Source organism: Ambystoma mexicanum, chromosome 2q, assembly GCF_040938575.1.
Source record: "Ambystoma mexicanum isolate Mex_15411 chromosome 2q, UKY_AmexF1_1, whole genome shotgun sequence".
In the NCBI taxonomy this organism is placed as follows: domain Eukaryota; kingdom Metazoa; phylum Chordata; class Amphibia; order Caudata; family Ambystomatidae; genus Ambystoma; species Ambystoma mexicanum.
This window is the reverse complement of record NC_090924.1, coordinates 481,711,444-481,735,346: the sequence shown is the minus strand read 5'-3', so window position 1 is coordinate 481,735,346 and position 23,903 is coordinate 481,711,444. Positions and strand designations below refer to the sequence as shown.

Genomic DNA, 23,903 nt, shown 5'->3' with positions numbered 1-23,903 from the left:
TCGCCAGCCCCTGTGGGGGCTCACCCACCCCTTTCGCTGCAGCCGTAGTGGCGGAAGCTGCACCAGTCCCCTTGCTTCCGGAAGACAGAATTTCCTGGGAGGGTGACTGGGCCTTGTGTCACCGGCCGGTGGAGGCTTCCCTGCTGTTTTCCTCCACAGCGCCGTCTCCGCCCTCTTCTTCACTCGCCACTGTGTAAAGGAAGACATTGAACACAAGCATCAGGGTACTGTACAATAGTCCCCTAGACACAAAGCAATAGCACATGAATGGCACTGTCAAACGTCACTTCCATCATGTCCCTCCACAACACATGGGTCAGTGCAGGCAACACACATGCAGAAACAGGCATGGCACATGCAACAAACATTTGCATCCATGTCCAAGGCACCGTCGAAACATCCAATGGTGGGCTGAAACTCACATGCATTATGGGACATGCTGATCACATGCACACACATCACCGGAGGGTCATGCATCTGGCCCCGTATACCCCCAGACACAGTGGATACAAGGATGACGGCTGTATAAGTGAATCAACACATCGTCACAGACATGTGTCATGCATCCATGGAGTTTACCAGTCACTCACACACTACTCAGACACACTGACATGTACACCATGCATGTCCATGACAGCAGCACCCATCTCTCACACCCCAAACATGTCCAAGTACAGACACAGGCATGCATACATGTGTGCATTCCGCATGCTGCCCCGCATGATGCATTGTAACACATACACCCTCCATGTGGGTCACGCTTGACTGGACTCACATGCAGCACCATCATGTTCCTGCACACACACATCCATACATGACCCATGTCACACATACAGCCACGTAGCTAACTACCACCACACTGCAACATGCACTGTTTTAAATGAGAATGCATGGGCCCTTCCCGCTCGACTCCAGATGGGCCTGCATCCTGAGGATCTGGTGGTGAAGCACTGGGCGAATGAGCTCCAGGACCCTCATCTGCTGGGTGGTAAGGTGGACACGGCGCCCCACTGCATCCGCTGCGTCCAAGAGGCGCTGGGCCTTCTTGAGGGTCCTGGACTTGTAGGCCTCCCAGCGCTTCTGGACGTGTTTGATGTTGCGGGGTGCCATCCCCTCCGCGTTGATGGCACCCACTATGTCCTTCCAGATCCTCTTCCATCCTTCCTTGTCGGCGCGCGATGGTGATAAGAGGGCATCAGAATGCCCCAGGACTTGCTCCACCAGGATGCCAACTTCATTGGCAGTGAAGCTGGCAGCCCTCTGCCTCTGTGCTGGGGGTTGCCACTGGTGCCGGATGGTGTTGTGTCGGACATGGCAACCCCCAAGGATGGTGTGGGTGGGCAACTGGGACCTGGGGCTGGGCTGTGGAGCGATGGAACACCAGTCGGGACTCTTCTGTTCCAGCAGGGGTGGTCACAGCAACTGGACCCCTGCAGATGGCTGATGTGCAGACACCAAATGGCAGGGCACTGTCAGTGGCAGGCAGGCAGGCAGCAGCAGATGGCTCGTAGGAGGCTCCCCAGGGCTATGGGGGGCATGAAAATGGCCTTCTGGGCAGGAGCGTGGGCTTCCGTGTGTTGTCCCATGGCCAGCTTGATGCAGAGTGAATTGGTGTTAGGCAGAATTATATGCAGTACCCTTTGGGAACACAACACACAATTAAGACTACAAGTGACAGTACAATTTCACCTTTGGTACAAGCCTGTACTACGCAGTTAAAGTGGTAGCGGTAGCGGAGCAGCCAAACTTATCTCAAGAGTAAGTGAGCAGTATCAAATAGTTACAAAAAGGACTGCAATTACTATGATTCAGGCAAACACTGACTCAAGGTTTTCAAGTAAAAGAATATACATCTATTTCACTCTTCAGTTATATAAGATTACACTATTATAAACAGTCTAAAAATCACACTCTTAATACACCACACAACTCCCAGTAAGTTCCAGACAAGTTAAGCTCACAAAATGAAGTGGGAGCAAAATGGCACTCCAGCAAAAGGGAGGGAAAGACAAAGTTAACTGAAATTGAATCACACCAACAGGTAAGTACTCAGGGCAATCGAACAAGAGGAACTACAATGATAAAATCAGATATAAAAGGCTTAGGGCCAAAGTCAATAGGTCAAAAGTCTTTTGCTCAAGATAATACAGTTCAGGGTAGTTTGCGGTAAAGTTCGTGGCACGGTTTCCGGAGGAGGTTGGCTAGTAGAAAAGGTAGTTCAAAGAGAAGAGAAGTACAAGCCCTCGGATTGGAGAAAGATTTCAAACACTTTCACCGCGGCTGAACGAAACGAACAACCGGATGTGCACAGTACCTTAAAACAGAGAAGGAGCTGTAGCTGAGGCACACGTTCCTGGTAGTTCCTGCAGGCTCACGGTTCCTGAAGCTACTGTCGGACTGATCAGAAGTAGGAAAACTGGAGGGTCCTGCACTACCCAGGGAAGAAACCAGCAGCAGAGCAAAGCAACGAATAAAAGGTGTGCTCCTTAAAACCCGAGCAGGGTCCGACCTTCCTGGCTATCCGGCCCACTGTAGCTCTGTACAGCGAATTCGACCAGAGGAGGGGTCGGGGCTTGGAGTTTGGGCGAACTGGTTGGTCCCACCAGCTCAAGGGAAGATGTTTCCTGGAGGATCTTCTCTGTCGTCGAATTCTGAAGATTCGGACCTGGAGCAGGGCTTCACCGGGCGGTTCAATCGTTGTAGGGATCCTCTTCCGTCAGTTCCTCGTTGGTTCTTCTGTTCCAGTGGCGACTCTGCTCTTCCAGTCCCAGAGACCTGCTTTTTATGCAGTTTTCCCCCATTCATAGAGCCTGGCTGTCAATCACACAGCAGGGTGGCTGTCCTGGCAAGGACAGTCACCCAGCCAATCAAACAGGAGTGCGACTTGGGTTACCAAGGGAACCCATGGCAGGGGTCCTAAAACCCCTCCCTCACATCCTGCCTACCCAGACTCTCAGGCACCTAAAGGAGGGCTTCTGTGTGGAAGCCTGCGAAAAGGCAATGAACAAAAGGACTAAACCTGGTTTGGCGTGCACAGAAAAACACGAGAAAGCCATTTACAAAAAGAAATGGCGAATAAACCCAGCCGGAACCATAATAAAGTATATATTGTCAAGCGGGTTTATGTTTGAGGCTACTATGATAGCCTAAAACAATACCATGGTTATTTAAGATAACCGCAGTATAAAAAAATAGGGTAGATACCACTGCCACCAGCCAAGTCTTGATGTAAAGGGAGCGAAACAATGCTCCAAAAGGCACAGAGAAAAAGGGATAAGATGTAACCCTTTCCAATACTCCATGTAAGATGGGGTGTACTGGGTCCTTGGTAAAAGTGACTAAATAAAGTTAATGCCAACTTTATCTTTTCAGGGGGACAGTAGTCAGCCCAGAAAATGGAGTCGGTGGGAAGTCTAAAAGACAACCCTGTGTCACTGCACTGAAGGTGCTGTGTAACACACGGAAGAATATGGTGCCATGGAGTAGGTGAAGCCCCAGTGCCCAAGATCACACAAAAAGTAGAAATACACATAGCAAAACACATGTAAGAGTGGGAAAAAGGCTCACACTATTACCAGGTGAAAAAAATAAATCCTAGGAATCCAGAAAAGCTGCTGAGGGACCCAGTAGGTAAGGGAAATTAAACATTTATGAGAATTCTCCCTAACAATTGGCACAAAAAAAAAAAACATTGGTGTGTAATTCGAGGAAAGGGCCTTAGCGCGTAAGTGACTTAACGCGCGCAGGCATTACCCTCGGCACAGGTGCATAGTGAATCCGTACGTGCAAAAACAGCACGTCCGCGTGTGACTGCATGTAATTCGAGGAAAGGCCCTTTGCGCATTAGCGCGTAAGTGACGTGGCACGCATGGGTGTTTCTTTGGGCAGGGGTTAAAGATCCACGTAGGACGCCATTTTCTTTTAAGTGCTTTTTGTGGAGAGCGAGCGGGTGATTCTTGTACTTCTCGTTGGTTCACACGCGATTACTTCACAACGGTTGCAGTGCGTACTCCTTGTTTACTGAGACAGAGCTCAATTCTTCTTTTGGCGGTGGTGTTGCCAACGCGCCCTTGCGCGTCTTTTTCATGTTCTTTTTCCAGGCAGACGGTGAGTCGCGCACGTATTTTTCCACTGTGGTTGCTCCCGTATGTTGCGTACCCATTCAGAGGTCATTGTAGCCTGCGTTTTCTACGCATGCGCATTTTTTGTGTTTCTGGGTGCCACTGCGGGTCCTTCATTCCAGGCACATAGGCTACCGAGGGGTTGCGTGTATGTAATAAAATTCTTTTAGGGTGCCTGAGTGGTGCGTGACCTGTCATTTTCCCCCAGGGGCCACAGACAGCCTTGCAAGAGCACAGGGGCACGTATTCCATCTAGTACTCTGCCCACTCCACCCCAATTGCCCAGGACAATTGTTTTCTGCACCTCCCATTCGCACAAGAACATCAGTGCCATGGTTGGGAGGCGACCAAGTGGTAAGGGAGGCAAAGGTGGCCAACCTCCAAGAGGTGTCTGTGGTAGGGGACGTGGCCAGGATGAGCAGGGTGGCCAGGGTGGCAGTGGTGGGCAACGTGGGCAGGGTGGCCCAAGAGGGCAGTGTGTCCAGGACCATTGAGGGACACCTATGCCCTCCCCCCCAGTGGGTCAGGGAGATGCAGCTGACACCATTCCAGCTCAGGCCCTGCTAACTCCGCCCGGATTGGTCACAGAACTGGCACGGGATGACTCACAGGCCGACTTCCATGTCACGAAGTTAAAGCCACGTGTGGGGGTGAAAGTTGCTGTCACCAGGCCACATGAATCTGGGGCAGCAATGTCATCTGCTGCCCCGAGTAGCCAGGGTGAGGAGGCTGCAGGGGCAGCTGCAGCTCAATCCACCCCGGCTCTGAGTCACCCAGCCGGGACAGTGTTGGTCCCAGACCATCACACCAAGGCAGTTGTGCCGCTTGGTCCTGGCAACAGCACCCAGCAGCCAATGCCTGCAGTGAGACCTTTGGTCATCGTGCCATTGGCTGCTTCCAGTGGCCAGTCCACCTGCGCTTCAGCCCCTACAGACCAGACCAGCGTAAGCCACTCAGGGTCCGCACCACCTCTCAAGAGGAAGAAGCGTGCTCTTGCGGAACAGGCTGGGACCTCAGACACAGCTCGCCCCTCTGGCACATCAAGGAAACAGAGTTTCAATGATGTGGAACTAGACGCACTTGTGGGCTACGTTTCGGCACATGGCCGCAACATGCTGGTGACGGCAGGGTGCAAGACTACGACTGCTCAGCGTAGGGCCCACTGGCAATGCATTGCGAACCAGATTAGTTTCCTTGGATTTGTGAAGCGCACAGCTGATGATTGCTCAAAGCGTTGGAATGACCTCAAACGCCGAGCTAAAAACAAGCTGGCTTCCAATTGCACCTCTACTCTGGTGAGTGGCAGTGGATCTTCACCAGAGGAGGATGAACTCACAGAACATAAGGCAATCGCTGCAGGGTTCATCGCAGGGGATCAGATCCAAGGCGTGGGAGACCTACCAGATCTTGAGACAATGTACGGTGAGTGCCCATGTGTGTATGTCCAGACCATGTGTATGTTGCTTGGGTGATGTGTTCTGATTTAGTGCCAGGTCAGGCTGAGTAGTCATGACTGCTATATGTGACCCATGTAGTGCCTCCAAGCCACCCCCCACCCTTGGGTTTGGGTTTCACAGTATCCCCACTGACCGCTGAAAACACTTTGCACATTCTGACATTACTTGCCCTTAAACTGGCATCATGCCAGAACATTCTTAATACAGTTTGTCTCTTCATTCTGCCTGATTGATGGAATCATTTGCATGATAAACGCACATTTGTGTGCCATTCTGCCCCAAAATAACCATACTTCAGTGTTAGGGAGAATTCTCTGTAAAGGCTAATTTCCCAAACCTAGTGAGTACCCCAGCAGCTTTGCTGGATTTTTGGGGTTTATTTTTTTCTCCTGCTAAGAGTGAGACTCTTTTACTCCCACTCTTAGACATGTTTTGAGGTGTTCCATTGTCTTTCCATGTGTTTAATGGGCTATGGGGTCTTTTACTCCATAGGGTTTCATGTGTTTTTGATGTGGGTTACACAGCACTCTCCATGCCGAACCCAGGGTGTGTCGTAGCGACCCCCCAACATAGACTCCATACCCTGGGACTGACTACTGTCTCCCAGGGCATGGCAGTACAAACAATCATATTGTGGACGTACTGGTCGGGGCAATTTCGATTGCCCTGGGGTCTGTTGTTCGAGGGGGCACGTCTCCCTCCCCACTGATCGAGTTTTGGCTGGTGGCAGTGGATACTACTTTTTATATTCGACCGCAAATATATCTCTATGGGATTTTCCCATTGTTCGAGGCTACCAACTTTAATTATTTAATTCCTATAGCCTCGAACATACCGCCGGTTTATTTATTTAATATTAATTCACCGGTTGGTATTTTTTAACAGAACTCGATTCTAAAATGGCGCTTGTGTTCTCTTCTGTGACTCCAACCCAAGTCGAGCCCTTTGTTCCACTTTTTGGCGGGCTTCTCCACAGAAGCCTCCAAAAGTGGTGCCACTCTGTCTGGGGACCACAGGGCGTGTGGGAGGGGGTTTAGGCACCCTGGACTGAGTTGCCTTGGCAACTCAAGTCGCACTCTTGTGTGATTGGCCCAAGTGGTGAGCCGGCCGGCTCACCACTTAACATGTTTGATTGACAGCTAGGCTGAATGAATGGGGGTTTGCTGCATAAAAGCAGGGCTTTGGGGACTGGAACTTCAGAAGTTGCCACAGGACCTAAGAATCCAGGGAGGGAGAAGCTGAGCCGACCTGCAATGACGACACCACCGGTTGAGCCCTGCTGAACCGTCTCACCACTTTTCCCGACGACAGAGGAGATCTCCAGTCCGGAGAGTCTTCTTCCTTTGACTGGTGGGGATAACCAGTTTTGCCTTCTTTTCGCCTTCCTGGAGCATCCCGTGGCCGCCTTGCCCGTGCCAAGCACTCCGGCAACTGGACTACCACGGTTTACCACTACCGCGAGTAGAAGGGTAGTACCTTTTAACCGAAGAACTCCGCGGCTGGTTTCTTCCCTGGCAGTGCACCGACCTTCATCTTTTCTCCACGTCGAGACCTCCTCTTCCGCTGGACGGAACACCGACTTGCACTTGCTGCCAGGAACAACTGCCCCCGCTGGAGCTTCCTTCCCACTTAAGGTACTGTGTCCCGCCTGGCTTCCCTTGCGACAGATCGTTCGGGGTGACAGTAAAGCCTCGACTTTCTAACCTGGGCTGGCCTGGGACAACCTAGCTAACTTTTCCTGACTTTAATTTCATGCTTTGTGTGCGAACTATCTTCAAGACTCTTTGGGCATAACCCCACTGTGTGAACCTGGACCCCTTCTGCTTGCTCTCTCCAAGAGTGGGCCTTGCAATTGACTTCCTTGCTCTCCAGTAGAACTCTGCCTATCCTGCCTTACTGTGGTTCTTTAAAAAGTATTGAAATTTGTGTGTTTCCATAACTCTGCCTTTTTCCCTCCCTTTTTAATAACTTATGTTAAGTGCTCACCTCTGTCTGAAAATAAGTGGTGTTTCTCATTAAGACTTGTCTAATAAGTAATTAGGGTTGTATATATAATAGTAACTGTGTGATGAATTTACTTACCTCTTTGTGCTAGTGTAATTTACAAGTGTGTCTTTAAATAAATAATTATATACTTTTACACCAAAGCTCTGGTCAGTGTTTGCTTGTGCTACTGTATATCTGTACCTATTGTGTATACTCTATATACTGCCTAACTCTTCTTGAGGGAAGTCTGACTGCTCAGCCACAGCTACCAAGTGAATCTGTGTGGTACAGACTGCTACCAAGTGGGTTTACTGCCAAACACCTGTAGTCCTAAATCTTTTGCAGTGGTCCCTAAGTGAACTGCACATGTTTCTGCCTAACATTCAGACAGGGATTTCCCCCCACAAAGCCCCACATATGTTCACTTTTTATGCAAATGATTTCATCAATCAGGCTGATTGACTGCTGTGCACCTACACATGCACTGCACCCGAACACTTCTGAGCCCTGTTTGAATGTTCAACATGACAATTGACTTGTGTCATATCTACGTGACCTACCATTGTTGTAGCCATGTGCCTCCCATCACTGTATTTGAACACAAAGGTGTTGTGGCAGCATGTGACGCATGTGTGTTTGGTCACATTCTTTTGCATGTTCTATTTGATGATGTGCGTTTCGCATGGATGGGGACAGTACTGATTTAATACCATCTGGGTGTCCTTGTCAGTTCTGCCATGGTTATGCTACGTGCCATCTGTGTGCTGGCATGTGTCATGTTTGTGGATTGTCCATGACACTCACAAGCTAATGTGTGCAGGTGCTATGCACCATGCAGCACATGTGTTGCTTTTCCATTTAGGAGTCCTCAGTGACTGCTTTCAGGGTCCCCTTCCATTTCATTGCCACTGCATGCATGCCAGAGTTTGTGTCATGTGTGACATGTCTCATTAATGTATTGGATGTATAGATTGTGATGCCTATGTGTGTCCACTATGCTGTTCATGCGTGTCTTCATTACTTTTCTTTTTGTGCAGGTGATGAGGCACTAGATGCTGTGGAGGAGGAGGAGATGGCGCAGGGGCAGGAGTATTCAGAGCATCATCAGGCACCAGTAGAGGACGTGGGGTGGTGGTGCACAAAAATCCATTAGTCCTACAGACCATCCTGTCCACGGGTGTCCCTGGGTACACCTCCGATGACCTCTATGGCTCAGGTGTTGAATCAGATATTGAGAAAAATGTCTCGTCGCAGGTGAGTGTTTCTGGTAGGGATGCTGTTCTGTCCAACGCACCTGCACTGGGGGTAGACCCCTCAATAGCCCATTCAGTGTTGGAATGTCCGCCTGTGGCAGTTACGGATGCAGGGTCACACTCCCCAATATTTGCTCCTGTTCTTGGGGCAGGAGATCAAAGTAGGAATGCAGTTCTTCAGCCTCAGCCAGTGCCAGCACAGCAAGGTGCACATCACCTTGGGGAAAACAGGTGTCGTGTCCGGAAACGTGGTGGCCGTGCGCCACCGGGCAATACTGTATGGGAGAACTCCATTTATGCTATTGCAGCACAACAGGGGGCATCGTGTGAGATGATGGCTCAGGCCGTGGATAGGGTGGCCACTTCCATTCTCCCCCAAGAATGGCAGGTGGAGTTCCAGCAGCAGGCAACGGAGTCCAAGTGCCGCTCACACAGGGAGGACATGTTGGCCGCCAACAGGGACCGACGGGCTGAACTGGAGGCTCTGCGCACAGCCATATCTGCAGAGGCACAGGCCCACAGGGATGCCCTGAGGGTAGAAAACACCTCCCTCAGACCTACTCTGGGTGCACTTAAGGTGTCCCAGAGTACAAGGTCAGAACAGCAGCTGGAGCAGCTAACACACACAATCTCAGCTGAGCTCCAGGCAACCTGTGAGGAGATCTGGGCATCACGTGAGACCTTGCAGGCAGAAGTCCGTGCTACCCGTGAGGTGCTGAATGGGGATCTCCGGACCATCATCCTGCAGAACCAAACCTTTCAGACCCGCATGCTTGCTGCCATGGAGGAGCATGCCAGGGCTTTGCGTGGTCTGCCTCCCATACCACGCACACCTTCTAATGTAGCACCAGAGGGTGATGACAGCAACAGCAGTTCTCCCACTATCGGGTAGCCGTGCAGCCCATGAGCCCATGGAGTTTTTTTTTTCACAACATCCACGCATATGGGTGTTTGGGGTGCACCCTGTACCTCCTCCCTCCTGGGTGGACCCCGCCCCCTGGTCGACCCATGGCCATTTTTCTTTATCATTTTTCATTTTTCTTTTTAATTTTGCGTTCAAATGTTTAATTTTTCATTTTAATTTTTCATTTACATTTTCATTTTTCATTATAATTTGTCATTTTTCATTTTCATTTTTCATTTTCATTTCTTTTTCTTTTTTGTTTTAATTTTTTTTCTTTTATTTTTCTATTGTACCTTCATGTTACAGTGTGTTGCTTTCTGTGGCACCCATAGGCATCCACTGTGTGTTCCAACTGGACCCATGCAGGCTTGTCTTGTGTTTGAAGGTTGGGATCCAGACACATATGCCACTCCTGCTTCGCCTTTCCACGGACTTGCAAGGGTGTCACCTTGTGACAGTAACTTACACAGAGGCATTGGGCTTCCATCAGTTGTGTGGCCAGTCTGTAGTCCAAACTGTGTATACACCCCTAGGGGGGATTGCTGATGATTTCTCCACTGCATGGTTGATTTGTATATTGTATTCCATACTGCCAATTATACATATTTGCATGTAACTTCTTCATGTCTTAAACTGCCTGTCTCCATTGCAGATGCAGTTCATGTTGTATGCAGTACCCTGCAACATTTACCTACCAGCAACACACTGGAGATAGAAGGGGCCGACGTGCTGGCTTAGTCAGGTTGTGACACTTGCACTATTGTGATTGGTTACTGTCAGACATTGCCACTGTTGGGTCCTGTATTCATGTTTTGTCTTGCTGGTAAGTATTTGTTCATGTGTGCTGTTTCTTTTTCATAGGTGAGAGGGAATTGTCTGTGGCCTGTTTCCATTTGTGATGGTGCACTTTGTGACACTTGTCTGAAGTGTTGTGCATTCATTTGGTTGCTTTGACACTGCATGCCATGCCATGGTGTCTTGGGCGGCTGAGATGGGGTTTGGAAGGGGTTGGTTGACATACCAGTATTTGGGTGTGCTGTTTTGCAAGGGGGTAGTCCTTCATGCAGCATGAATGTGTGCCTTTTACTGATACAGCATTGGGTCTGTTTAAGTAGCTAGGGATGCACACAATGTAGCACTCCCAGGAAAACAATCTCAGGGTGGTATGGTTGTGACAGTTGACTGTCCCTTTTGTCATCATCAATTGTCAGCTGGTATGTGCCAGGCCTGTGTGCACTCCACAGGGGTGGGATTTTAGGTGAAAAAAGTTGCCACAAGCTGGGTATGGGCTGCCTCACCACGTGCCCTTTCCCCTCCCATGCGCAGCGGGCGTGCATGTGGTTGGGGATGTGGGGGCACCACCATGTCGACCAGCACGCCACGCCGGGTTGCAACGTTGTGCAGGACACATGCTGCCACTATGATCCTGCACACTACTGGGGGCGCATATAGCAGCTGGCCACCAGAGCGGTCAAGGGAGTGGAAACATGACTTCAGCACTCCGAATGTGCGCTTCACTATGCCCCGGGTTGCAATATGGGCTGCGTTGTATCTTACCTGGGGTGGTGTGGTGGGGTTCCGTATTGTCGTCATCATGTAGGTGCTCATAGGGTAGGCACTGTCCCCTGGGGAGGTGATAATGGTTGTCATTAGTTGGGTTTTGCCATTTGTCAGTGTCTGACATGCATGCATGTGCAGAGGCATTTGTACTCAACAATCAGCCATGTGTCGCCATGCTTACCAGCTTCCAGGTCCCGGTTTAGAGGTGACATTCTGAATATAAAACTATCATGACTGGACCCCGGATAGTTGGCATATACATAGGTGATGATTCCCTTGGCATCACATACAACCTGCACGTTCATGGAATGTCAGTGCTTGCAGTTTCGATAGATGTGCTCAGTGGCCCTCGGAGGATGTAGAGCCACATGGGTGCAATCAATGGCACCTAGCACTTTGGGGAAGTGTGCCACCCCGTAAAAATCCTGGACCACAGCGTGCCTATTTGCGGGTTCTTCTGGGCATGTATATGTGCCTGCGGACTGAGGGGCGTGCAGACATGATCACCAACACCTGGTGTAGGCAGCGTGACTGCGTGGCCTGTGAGACACCCCCAACTATGGCACTTGTCCGTTGAAATGACCCAGTAGCCAAGAAATGCAGTACATTGAGCACCTTTTCCAAGGGGCTCAGTGCTTGGGAGCACAGGGTGGGTGATGTGAGGTCATCAGGCATCCCAAAAAGGCTGGTCTTGGGTAAAAAATGCAGGGCCTGGCTATCCTCCCCCTCCTGCGGTGTCCCACGACGACTGCTGCGAGGAACGGTATATTCATCGTAGCGTATGAGCCTGTTTGTTGTTTGCGCGCATTTTTATGCTGCGCGGGGCCGCTTACGCCTGCTTCCGGCTGGCGTACGTGTTTCCGGATTAGCGCGTCTTTTGTGGCGCGCATGTTTCCCCTGTCTGATTCCATGAATACGTGTTGTAAGCGCGTGTGGACGTTGGGAGGATTTAGCAGCGGTACTTCCCCCGTAACGCCCACATTCTCACGTGTTGTTCCCCATTCCACACGTTCCGCCCCCTTTTTAGGTGTGTGCGCTGCCCTGTGTGCGCCTTCACTGGCTGTCTCGCGCACAGCCTTCGGGATGTCGCAATGACGCGTGCGCCACATGTAGATTCGGCGCACATCTCAGGTAAGCCACGCGCAGCGCATTCCATGAATCGACAAACGGCTGCATGCGTGGCTTTTGCACGCGTGCGCTGCGGTTTTCACGCTTGCGCTCCCCTTTTCAGCACACATTAATTCCATGAATTACCCTGTAAGAATCATTCTTGCAGGGGGAAGGGGGAAGGGGAAAGCGGTTGACGAGGGAAGCGGAAAGAGGTAGTTAGAGTGATGTTTGATGTTTGTTGTGTGAGCTGCTCAGAGGGGCAGTGGGGAGGGGAGGTTATCTTGCCATAACTGGTGGCCCTGGCTACGCAGAGTGGCCCCATTTTATTCACAAGGAGGTAAATGTTCAACAGTTTGTTACCAGGTTTATTTTTCTTGGTTGCGAAAAGGGGAGTTGTGATATGTTGGGGGAGAGGGTAAGACCAAAGGGACGTTACCATATCATATAATGATCAGTCAACCGCACCTCAAGAGTGGGGATGGGAAAGCAAGGGAAATAAATGGGAAAGATGCAATGGTAGATGACACCAGGGGGAAGCTGACGATAGCAATCCTTAATGTAAATAAACATATTCTAAATGGTATCCAGTCATTATATCGCATGGAAATAAAACTGTTGGGGAAACTATATTTTTTGGGGCCCACTATCAGCACTTTCCCAACATATTCTGGGACTGTTTATATTGTTATTAAAATTGTACCAGTCCTAAAATATGTTGGGATGGATGTTTAGTGGGTCTCCAAAAATATTGTTGGCCAAACAATGTTTTTTCATGAGATGTAGTGACCTAGAACTAATCCAAATACACCCACAAAAAGGTCACTATTGGCAAGAGAGATAGCCCGTAATAAAACAGCAGTCTTCTTTTTACAGAAAACACACCTCAAAAGGAGGAGGAATGTAGAAGGTGAGGAAAGGAGATAGCGTGTGAATATTAGTGGGGAGGGACATCCCCTTAGATGACATAAAGGTCAAAAAGGAATAAGAGGGAATGCTCCTTATGGTTAATGGGAGACTATTCAGTAAATGGTTAGCGTTGGTGGCGCTCTACGCTCCAAATTCCCAATAGATGGATTTCATTGAAGATGCATTGAACCAAAAAGGTCAATGGTCTGAGGGCACCACAATAATAGGGAGGATGTCAATGCCATTAGAGATTTGGGTTTAGACAGGTTGGCAGTTGGTATACGATCAGGGACAGCAGAGGAGTATGCTGACACCAGATTTGGGGACTGTTTGCAAAGACATCTCTGGTGCTATGCCTGGAGGGACAAAAAACCCAGATAGGAAGGGATATACCCTTTTATCCAAAGTTCATGAGACCCACACAAGGATAGACTACCTATCAGTCGAAGAAGGGAAAGAACATCTCCTGAAGGAAGCTGCCGTGGTACGAATATATTGGTCAGACCATGACCTGTGGTGCTTCAGAGCTGGGGATCCCCCTAGATGGTACAGCTAGATGCAGGTATAATGATATACTCTTTTGCGGTAGGTTAATTAGAGATACTTTAAGGGAAGAACTGAAGTACTTCTTTTTAGAAAATGATTCAGGTTAAGTAGCGACAGGGAACATATGCGAGGCAACTAAAGAAACCATAAGAAGGCTTATTATTGCAAAAGGGCCAAAGAGGAAAAGGATAGCATATTAATAGAGGACAAGTTTAGGGTGGAGATAAGATCTCTGGAGGAGGAATACAGAAACAGTGAGGGACATAGGGGTGACATACAGCATACAAGTCCAACAAACAAGGATAGCACTACAGGAGCAAAATCTAGGGGTGGTTTATCAGGAACTGCGAGCTGTCAAGCAATAGTATTGTGAAAAATGTGATAAGGTGTTATCTATGTTGGTGAGCAGACTGAAGATCCTAATGGTGGAGGGAATGGTGTGTAAGATAGATGATAAAGGGAAAGAATGGACACGGCCCTCAGATATAGCTAGATGCTTTGGGAATTATTACCTCACATGCTAAGGGTATGGGGAGAATACCTAGAAGATATATAAATTCACTGTTACAAAGGTAGAGCACCTAGAGCAAAACATCACTTTAAAAGAGGTGCAGAATGCAATCGAAGCTTGAAAATGGGAAAGGCCACGGTGGAGGACGGGTTCTCAGCCAGTTTCAATAAGGTGTATATCAATACACTGGCGCCGTTTCTGGCTAAAGTTTACAATGGAATGCTATCGGAGGAAGACCCCCCTCCCTCGTGTTATTCATTCAGAAAGAAGGGAAGGACATGGTGTCATGTTCCTCGTACAGACCGATTTCTTTATGAAATATTTTACAAGGATATTGGCTTCCAGGTTAGACAACTGCCTCCCAGATATTCACGAAGACCAAATGGGATTTATAAGAGATAGACTAAGGAAAACTCTAAACCTGATGGCACTCCCTGTGAGGTATCGAGCTGACTCTGTTTTACTGGCATTACACTCTTATAAAGCATTTGAGAGAGTCAGATGGACCTTCTTGCAGCAATCACTGGTAAGATTTGGGTTCAGTCGAAAATTGGCTTACATGATTGGCAAAACTATACTCAAGCCCCACTACAAAAGTGGTAGTGAATGGGATCCAACCAGAGGAAATTCCCCTTGAAAGAGAGACGAGGCAGGGATGCTCCTCTGCACCTCCTTTATGCCCTTGTGATGGTACCATTGGTAGTTAGGTAAAGGGGGAAAGCTCGAGGTTTCAGGGGTTTCGAGTGTAAAACTGTGAATATAAGCTGGACCTTTTCATAATGTATTGGTGTTTTTTAAAAACCCAGTGGAGTTCTTGCTGTGCATACTTAGAGAGGTTTGAGAGTATAGACAACACTCAGGGTTTAAGATAAACCATACTAAGTCCACTATTCTCCTTATTGCTGGGCTCTCATGTCAAACCAGGGCCTTCCGAGATGAGGGCAGAGAGGAGTATTTAATATTTCGGGATTACCTTGACTAGAAACATAAGGGAGATCTTTTCAGAAAATTACACACCTCTTTGGGAAAGGATAATGAAGGATCTAGAGGCCTTGGCGAAGAGGGGTCTCTCATGGATAGCACAACTGAACACCATATGATGAACATAGTTCCCCAGTTTTTATATCTCTTTCAAAGGCTACCGACCGTGGACATTTAGATATGGTTAATAAATAAACATTCATGTTTTTGTGGGTGAAGCCCAGACACAGAATAAGTTATGCAGCACTTGTCCTTCCCAAAGAACTAGGGGGTGAGCTGTAGTATATCGAATCAAATTGTAGGGCAGCACAGCTGCATATTATCGCTGACCATCTGAAGCCACAGACCAAGAAGCATTGGGTCTCACTCAAACACGCACTGATGTACCCGGTCACTGTTGGTGACTGGCGGTAGTTCCAGGGAATGGGATTCTGCAGAGGGTCCTCAGACACCCAATGCTGGGTGTTTTATGGCACCTCGGCCGTAAAAAGTGGACCATGAGGTGGTTATCTACTTGGACATGGCTGCTAAGATGCATATGGGTGCCACCTATTAGGGACACTATCATCAACCCCAATAGATTTCCAAAGTGCTATGAGGGAGGGCTTGAGAGAGCGGGCCAAATGTGGATAAAACAAAGAAATCCATAGTGTGTCAATATCAAATGCATGCATATACGTTGCTGCACTTCTGCGAGTCTTGCGCATGTATCCAGGTAACAGCCCCACTGGTGGAGGGGTTATAAGATGGAATGCACATACTGGCACATGTGGTGAGTTTGTGCGCAGGTGCAAACCTACTGGCAATAAGTTCTGTCATGGATAAAGGAGCTTGACCACATTGAGAGAGTCCTAAGGCAGTGGCTGGTCCTTTTTGGGTTAGAGGAAAAGTCAGCTTTCACTCCCTAGATCACATGGCGCACAACCTACTTTTGGCAGCATGGGCCACCCTAGTTCGAAAATGGAAAAGTGATAAATTGCCCTCAAAGCAGGAATGGATGTTGATGGCACGAGAACTAATCAGTAGGGAAAAGCATAAGCACTTGCTCTGTGAAACCCACTGCAATATTGAATTGGAATGGTTCCCATTTGTAAAGGAAAATATGAACACAGAAGGGGAGGCAAATGAAGGGAACAACGGGTAATGCATGATGAAGTGAAATATGAGTCAATAAGGAAGAAATTAGAGATTGTATTAACAGACTGGACAGGAGGACGAGGGAGTTATGGTTTATGTTTTCTTGTTTATGGACAAGCATTGCATAAAACTGTGTTTATTTATGGGGGGAGAGCCACTGGGGTGGACTCTAGAGCATGTGTGGAGCAATGGGAAATTATTACCCACAGTTGGTTTTAGTTATTTTGGTTGTGTGCAATATTGCAATGTATCACACTTTATCACACTTTATCACACTTTGCAAAACTCAGCAGTGCTTGATAGAAAGACTCCTTCAAGACAACAGCACCATGCATGTGAAACGTATGCTTTTTACAATTTTAAGGGAAATAACATGGTTAATACCAAATTTGATTATTAGCCTGAGAATCATTTCACTTTTAACTTACTGGCAAATGCTTTGGAACTGCAAATTTATCTGCTACTCTTTTCGCCACCATCGACCATGAATCGGGGCTGTAAAGACAAAAGTGGACCACGTTTCAAATAATGAGAATAACATCATATCTCTAGTCTGTATTTTCTTATTAATTCATCACTTACACATTTTTAAATCTTCATGTTGCTGACCTAATGTTCTTTACTCATTTGTGAGTTTGGTGAGCGAGATCACTGAACACTACTGACATTGTTGAGCATCAGATGGCAGTGCAGAAAGAAGGACTGGGCACCTCCTAGCTCAGCTGTGTTATTTGCTTCCCTCCTAAAGCCTCCCACGCCATGTCTACGCTTGCTTGGCCTTGTGTGGCTGGTGTCGTGACCAAGCTGGTAATGTTTAGGATAACCCCCATCATTCTCAATCTTTAGACTCTACTTCTCCTAGTCAATTGTCTTCAAATTCTATCGCCTTGTTTCATTGCCAAATGTAGATGCTGGATACATTGGACATTGGCTCTCGTAACATTGTTTTTATGCTGATCCCATTGGTTCTTCATCTTTAGGCTCTGGATTTCACAACTGGTAAGGCACTCCAAGGTCAAGTGGCTAAAACGATGGCATTCCTATTCCAGCACTGACATAATATGTAAGTGAGAAGGCAGCAGCGATTGCCCAACATTCCAACCTCATCATACTGCTTTCCAGAGAACCAAGCCATGCACCTAAGGTCATATTCCAGAGTCATCAGATTGCCACAATCAGTACTTTCCGTTGGGACCCACAAACTGAGGCTCACCCAATCTTAACAGGATTCTTATTCCACTTTAATTAAGGAGCTTATATAAAGTTATAATATCTGTTATCTAAATGTAAACCGTAATATTATAATGGATAAGATGTCCAAGTTTGGCTCTTACTGCAGATTAGGTATAAAATGGAGCAAGTTATCGCATTTTTCGTTCACAAAATGTTGGGACCTGATATATCAGAACCCATAGAGTTAAATTTGTCTTGATATTAAAATATGTAGTGGGGTCCAGAATCTTTACAATGTTAATTATAAGGGAGTACTGGAACATATTAAGACAAGAGGAAAGAGGTGGCTCAGGTTTCCCATCTCATTGGTGGGCACGATTGTCATGTTCAAAATGGTGATTGTGTCTCAGTTACATTATTCATTTAAATCAATGCAGATGCACATTTATGGGAAACATTTTCCTCATTTGGGCTGTTTTTTTTATTTGAAATTATAGGCAGGTGGTAGGGCATACATTACTGCACCCATGGTACCACTGAAATCAAGGGTTCCTGGTCCCCCAAATTCCATTATTTGGTTGTTCAAGTGCAGTATCACTTGCTGCCTATAAGAGAATTCCTCCTGCTCGTGGAATTTAAGAACACTATGATTTTTACTATTTTCAAACAATATGGGAAAATATCTAACAACATGAAATTGGGCAACTGGGAAGATCAGATGTAAAACTTATCAGTGGGTAAATTTATTGTGGATGTGTGGATATATAGAACACAAAAGGCATTGAGATTACACACAAACGTAAATTAATTTTTACTATTTTTCACCCTGAACACAGATAATTGTTTATATCTGTTACTAAATTGGCAGTTCCTATTATTACAACACCTAAACTCTTGAATTATGTCACACTGCTGCATATCTTTTTAGTTCTGGCTAGTAGGTGGCGCTGAAAGCGCTACCTTTAAGCTGTAACTATTGTCATTAAAATAAGAGCTATAACTTAAGAGCTTCAAAAAGTGGCTTTGAATGAGGGTCTCTACTGCTTTTCAATGCAGATGACATATGAGGATGGATTTGTGGTGTTTGGCTATGTGTCCCACCCATTTAACGCCCATCGCTAAGTTAAATGGATATGATTTTACACCCATTCCCTCCCATCTCAACTTATAACCACATCCCTTTGGCACTCTTTGCCTGCATTAGTATTATGTGCTGAATTTGCCAGCCATTTTTACTTCCAAAATGGCGGGCACGAAATGTTAATGTTAAGAAAAAGTTATTTGACTTTAATGATGCTTTAAAAAATATTTACTACCGTTTTTAAGTTTTGTTACACATTTCAATGTATTTTGTACTTAGAATTAACATGTTACTGTAATAGTTACGTTTTGTTCTGAAATGTCTCTCAAAATGTCCATGCAATTGCTTGTGGGCGTGAGTGTCTAGAGTTTTCTGCTGCAAGTAGTCTGTATGTTAGTGATGTCAGTAGAATGTGATTGGTTCTGCAGTATTTGATTTTTTCAGCAAGGTAGCCACTTTATTCCTGCATTGGAAGAGAGGTAAGGGATCACGGGCCGCAGGTCACCATGGCAGGGCCACTGTTTTGCACTGGTGTGCAGTGATGCACATTTTGTGTGTGGAGGAGGGGTTATAAACAGCTGGAGCTGTCTCAGGGGTGGCTTCTATCTCTGCCTGCAGCCGGCTCACGGCCACCTTCCTAATCTCGGAAGCTCTTTACTTGTTTGGTGTTATTAGCAGGCGCGAGAGACAGATTGCCAGGGAGAAGTCACGCACGCGCGTGCACCGGCTTTCGAAGATGGAGCTACGGGCCCTCACACATGCCGGATTCTCCCCTGCCTCCTCCTCCCTCTGGGCGTTGCCCCTTTTCTCAGTTGGGGGAATGGGTGTGTGTGTGTTTAGGGATTACTAGTAACGGACACAAGTGACAGTCGGGCTGCTAACACGCACTTTGGACCCCACCCAGGCCAGCAAGACGCGAGCCAGAGGAAGCCTGATCCGGTCTCTGTGCGCCACCCCTGCCTGGCTTCATCCCATCCCGAGGGAAGTCCCAGCGTGTGCCACCCCAGGAACCCACTCCACACACTGTTCTGCTTCTCCTTCCTCGTGCTTCCCCAAGCCCCTGCACTGTGCCTCCCTCCCTTTGTGAGCTTGAGCCCCAACCTCCGGTCTTGCCTCACCAGTGACACATCTCTGAAAGCCCTGAGTTCTCCTTTTCGGCTCTCTGCCAGTTGCTGCAGACTCCCACTCCATGCGCACTCCGCCCAAGGCCCTTTTCCATCCCCCACTCAGTGTTCGGGCCGCAGTGATGCTGCAGTTCACACAGGGCATTCTGCTACCACAGGTTGCCTGTGAGGAGGACGTAAAGACCAGGTACGCTGAGCTCTTCAAGAAGCTAGACCTTAACCAGGATCGCAAAGTGGACATCGCTGAGCTGCAGGCCGGGCTGCGGGCTATGAGCACAGCCGTGCAGGACAATGCCAAGCAGATACGGACAAGCAAAGTGTCTGTTGTCAGTAGGGGGAAAAGTGGTAAAAAAGACTCCACTGAAAATACGTAGAAAAGTGGCACGTAAAAAACAGGTAACTGATTCCCGGAAGCCTGGAGATTTAAGTCACTGTGAGCATTTCCATGGGATGGGCTCGTTGCCCTGTGGTTATGTCAGCACTGTCTGCAGGTGCATTCTGTGCACATAGTGTTACTATATTTACTAAAGTCAAGCCTAAAGTATGCATGATTGCTGTAGGCCACAAGTGTGCATGCATGCTACCTTTGACTCTCAAGATGTTTCCTACTACTACTACTCCCATCATCCATAAGCATCATAGAAAATGGTGAGGTGCCATTGAAGTTGTGTTCCAAACCAACTGGAGTGCCACTGGTTGCAACCCCCTACTTAGGATGACAAGCTGTATGTGTGTCACCAGAACATGAGTGTTCCAATAATTTGAAACCATTTACATAAATAATGCATTCTGGGAGCTGTAGTCTTAGTTCATTTACATTGAACTAAAGTGCCCAGTGTCCATGGTTTGAAAACTCAAAGCACAGCACTGTGCTGAAAAAAGAGGTTGCCTGAGTTGATGGGAGTCATCTGGTCAAAGCATAAGGCAAAGCTGGCCTTTTGTCCCATTTCCTAATTCCCTTAGGGCTTCATTATGAGCTTGGAAAAGAAATAATCAGCTACTTTAAACACTATCTGTTTCTACGATCCAGCCTCATATGAACTTATAGTATGCAGTAATTTATTTGTAAAAACATAATACAATTGCTGAGCTGACTGCATGAGAAGAGGTTTGAATACTGCCTGAAAATTGGTGACGGGAATACAGTGATTCTGAAAGGAATTATTAACATGCTGGGCACCTGGTATACATGGTGTGGTTGGGGAATGCAATCGGAGACCCCAAGCCTAGTGCACCACCTAAACCAGCATTGACAATGCCAACTGTTTTCGCTTTTGTGTAGGCATGGGAAATTAATTTACCAGGCACTGCTGTAGTGGTATTGACTAGCAATCAATCGTAGCATCTGCAAAATGGTGCGAGTAAGTGGGCATATTAAAGCTCTGCCTGCTAAATGACTGATACCTATTTATACACAAGCCAAAACTGTTGGCTTTGCCAATGCTTGTTTTATCTTGAGTTCAAGGGTGTACTTTCTGTAGGCACCAGCAGAGTTAAAGATCCTTTTGTAGCTAATCTCGGCGGAGGCGGAGTGGGGGACTAAAGAGTAATTAGTGACTAATATAATATCTGCATATTCGAACTCCATGTGTATCTCGTCGATGCTAAACTGCAACGGGCGTGTTATTTGCATGCAGAATTTACCTATGATCAATGGGAGTTAATGTGTACTCTGACAAGGGGGTCTCATTGAATCACAGACATGTTGATCCACTTAAAATACTTGCACCGTGGTTATCTTAAACCTATAGGTTATATATTATTATGCATATGTGAGGCCATTTACATAGAAATGGCATGGGAATGATATGATATGGCATTTATAACGCGCCCATACACAAGTGTTTCAAGGCGCAACAAACACAGGGATTTGAACCTCTTGGCTAGAACTTGGGAATGTTATTGGTAAGGGTGTGCAGCAGACCATACTAGAAGTCCCACTGTCATGAAAATTGGGCTCCGTCACAGCAAAAGGCTCAAGCGATGATTCAAAACCATATGTAGGTTCACTCTATCTTTTTATTTTTATCTACAATACAGTGATTCGGCCTGAGCCCCTGGGATGGGTTTAGAGGTTCTCAAGTCAGCCCAGCTTTCTTTAGGGTCACAGTCCTCAGCTCTTCCCTCTCCGTCCTTGGTCAGGTACAACGTCTTAATGGCAAACAGTTACTCGTAGTCTCTGAGGTAAATGGTGTCTTGCCCTTTTTTCTTGAACTTCAATGCGTCTGCATTGAGTTTTTCTGACGTTGTGAGGATCACACTTTGTCTAACTGGGCTCTCTTACCACGTGCCCCCTCCTGGTACACTTAGGTTCTCTATGGGGAAGGGGCGGTCGGGCATCGAAAAATTTACAGATGATAAGACGCCAGAGGTTATCAGGCTTCCCATCTTGTGGCATCCAGGAACTTGGCCTTGCGGGGCTCCATGATCTTTGGTTATAATCAGAGGCGTTTCGAAAAATGTATGACTTTCAGTGAGGTTCTGGAGATTGCCTCTCACTCCCGGTCCTTTACACCTTTCACCTCTCTTTTTTCTCTCGCACTTTATTCCTCCAACGTACTCTATTTGCAGCTCATCTCCTCCTCCAGTACTGTGCTCCCACTCAGTTCCACTCCCACATTCTCTTTCTTCTCACCTAATATCTCTTTTCTTCCACTTCACCTCATCTCCTCCATTTTCCCTTCCTCTCCTCTGCTCTCTTTTCACCCTCCCTGCCTCCTTGCCACTATGCCATGCTTGCTCCCTACTAGCCCGGCCTTTCTACTTCCCTCTTCTCCTATTCTCCATCTTACCTCTATGCTGTACCCTAATTAGCACTTTCAGCGACACCAACCACTCTGTATTCAGACTCCCCTGGCTTCTGCTTAAATTCCTACAAGAGGCTGGAGACTGGTGAAATTATGTGATCTGACTCAGGTGTGTGAGCAGTGCGAAGGTTTCTGCAGATTTGTTCAGACCTGAGCAAGCTTCCAATTTCCCATGTGGTTTGTGTTGTGGGGCAAATGTATACTTCCTGAGATGACAAGATGTATGCCTGCCATCTTGGAAACAGTTTGATAGCACACTTTTCTCCGGCAACCCTCCCAGAAGGCTGCTGAATGGTCCATTTGAAATGTCTTCACAGTGTACCTCCTGACTTCCTCCTGATGACCGCGGGACACTGTAAATGGATAGGAGCGGAATTCGGGGCATGCGCCACGAGTGTCATTCATGACCTCCTCTCACCTGGGCCATAGGGACTCACTAGGGCCATAATAACGCAGTTTGATAACTGCCATGTCAGCTCGTCCATGAGTGGATCGTTTCTGAATCATGACATCTGCAGTTTCAAGAGGCTAATGATGGAATGGGGGACATGGGAGATCTTTGAGTACCCCTGCCAGGGCACGCATCATGTAGCAAGTGCTGGTTCCCTGACTTCAGGCTCACCCCCACTCGCACCCCCCAGACTTCCAAATGTGACTTCTGGCACAATGTTTTCAATGAGTCAAAAGATGAAAGCAATAGGTTGTTTATTACAAGAAAAATACAATACATACAAAAAAGGGAGTTGGGGATCAACGACTAGGGGTGATCCCTTTAATATTTCCCTCGTCCTTGAACACGTCTCCAAAATCCTAGCCTAAGCTCCCTACACAACCAGATCTTATGACAGTACAGATTCTTTGAAGTCAAGTGACCCCTACTATCTAGTTATCTCTACTAGAGGCATGCATAAAGGCATAGCTTAGTCTTTCTTTTTAACTCCCTAAGGGACTTCACAGGTGTCCTAGAGAGGTAGTCTGAATCCCTAGCATGCCTTTCCTCCCCATGATGTCTTTCAACCTTTTTTTCGCTCTTGCCTGTTTCTGGTTCCTCTCCCTCTCTTTCTCTCCACACTTGGTCTCCAGATCACCTGTGTTTCTCTCTCTATCTGTCTCTGCATCTTCTCTCACTCTCTCTAGCCCCTGACTCAACCCTCCTGATCCCTCTCCTCTCTACACTACATCTCCTGATGTTATCTCCTTCCTCTGGTCTCTACTCTCCTGCTACCTCCTGATCTCTCCTCCCCAC

At 47.4% G+C, this 23,903-nt stretch overlaps 1 protein-coding gene across 2 annotated transcripts in view; it reads right to left on the bottom strand.

Annotated features, from left to right (window-relative positions):
• Nucleotides 1-23,903, bottom strand: part of LOC138569537 (uncharacterized) — a 1,144,950-nt gene that overhangs the window by 47,134 nt on the left and 1,073,913 nt on the right. For both annotated transcript variants that reach the window (XM_069647595.1, XM_069647596.1), the window contains exon 17: nucleotides 16,901-16,967. In XM_069647595.1, coding sequence (XP_069503696.1) covers nucleotides 16,901-16,967 — 67 coding nt within the window. The remainder of the gene's footprint in view (nucleotides 1-16,900; nucleotides 16,968-23,903) is intronic.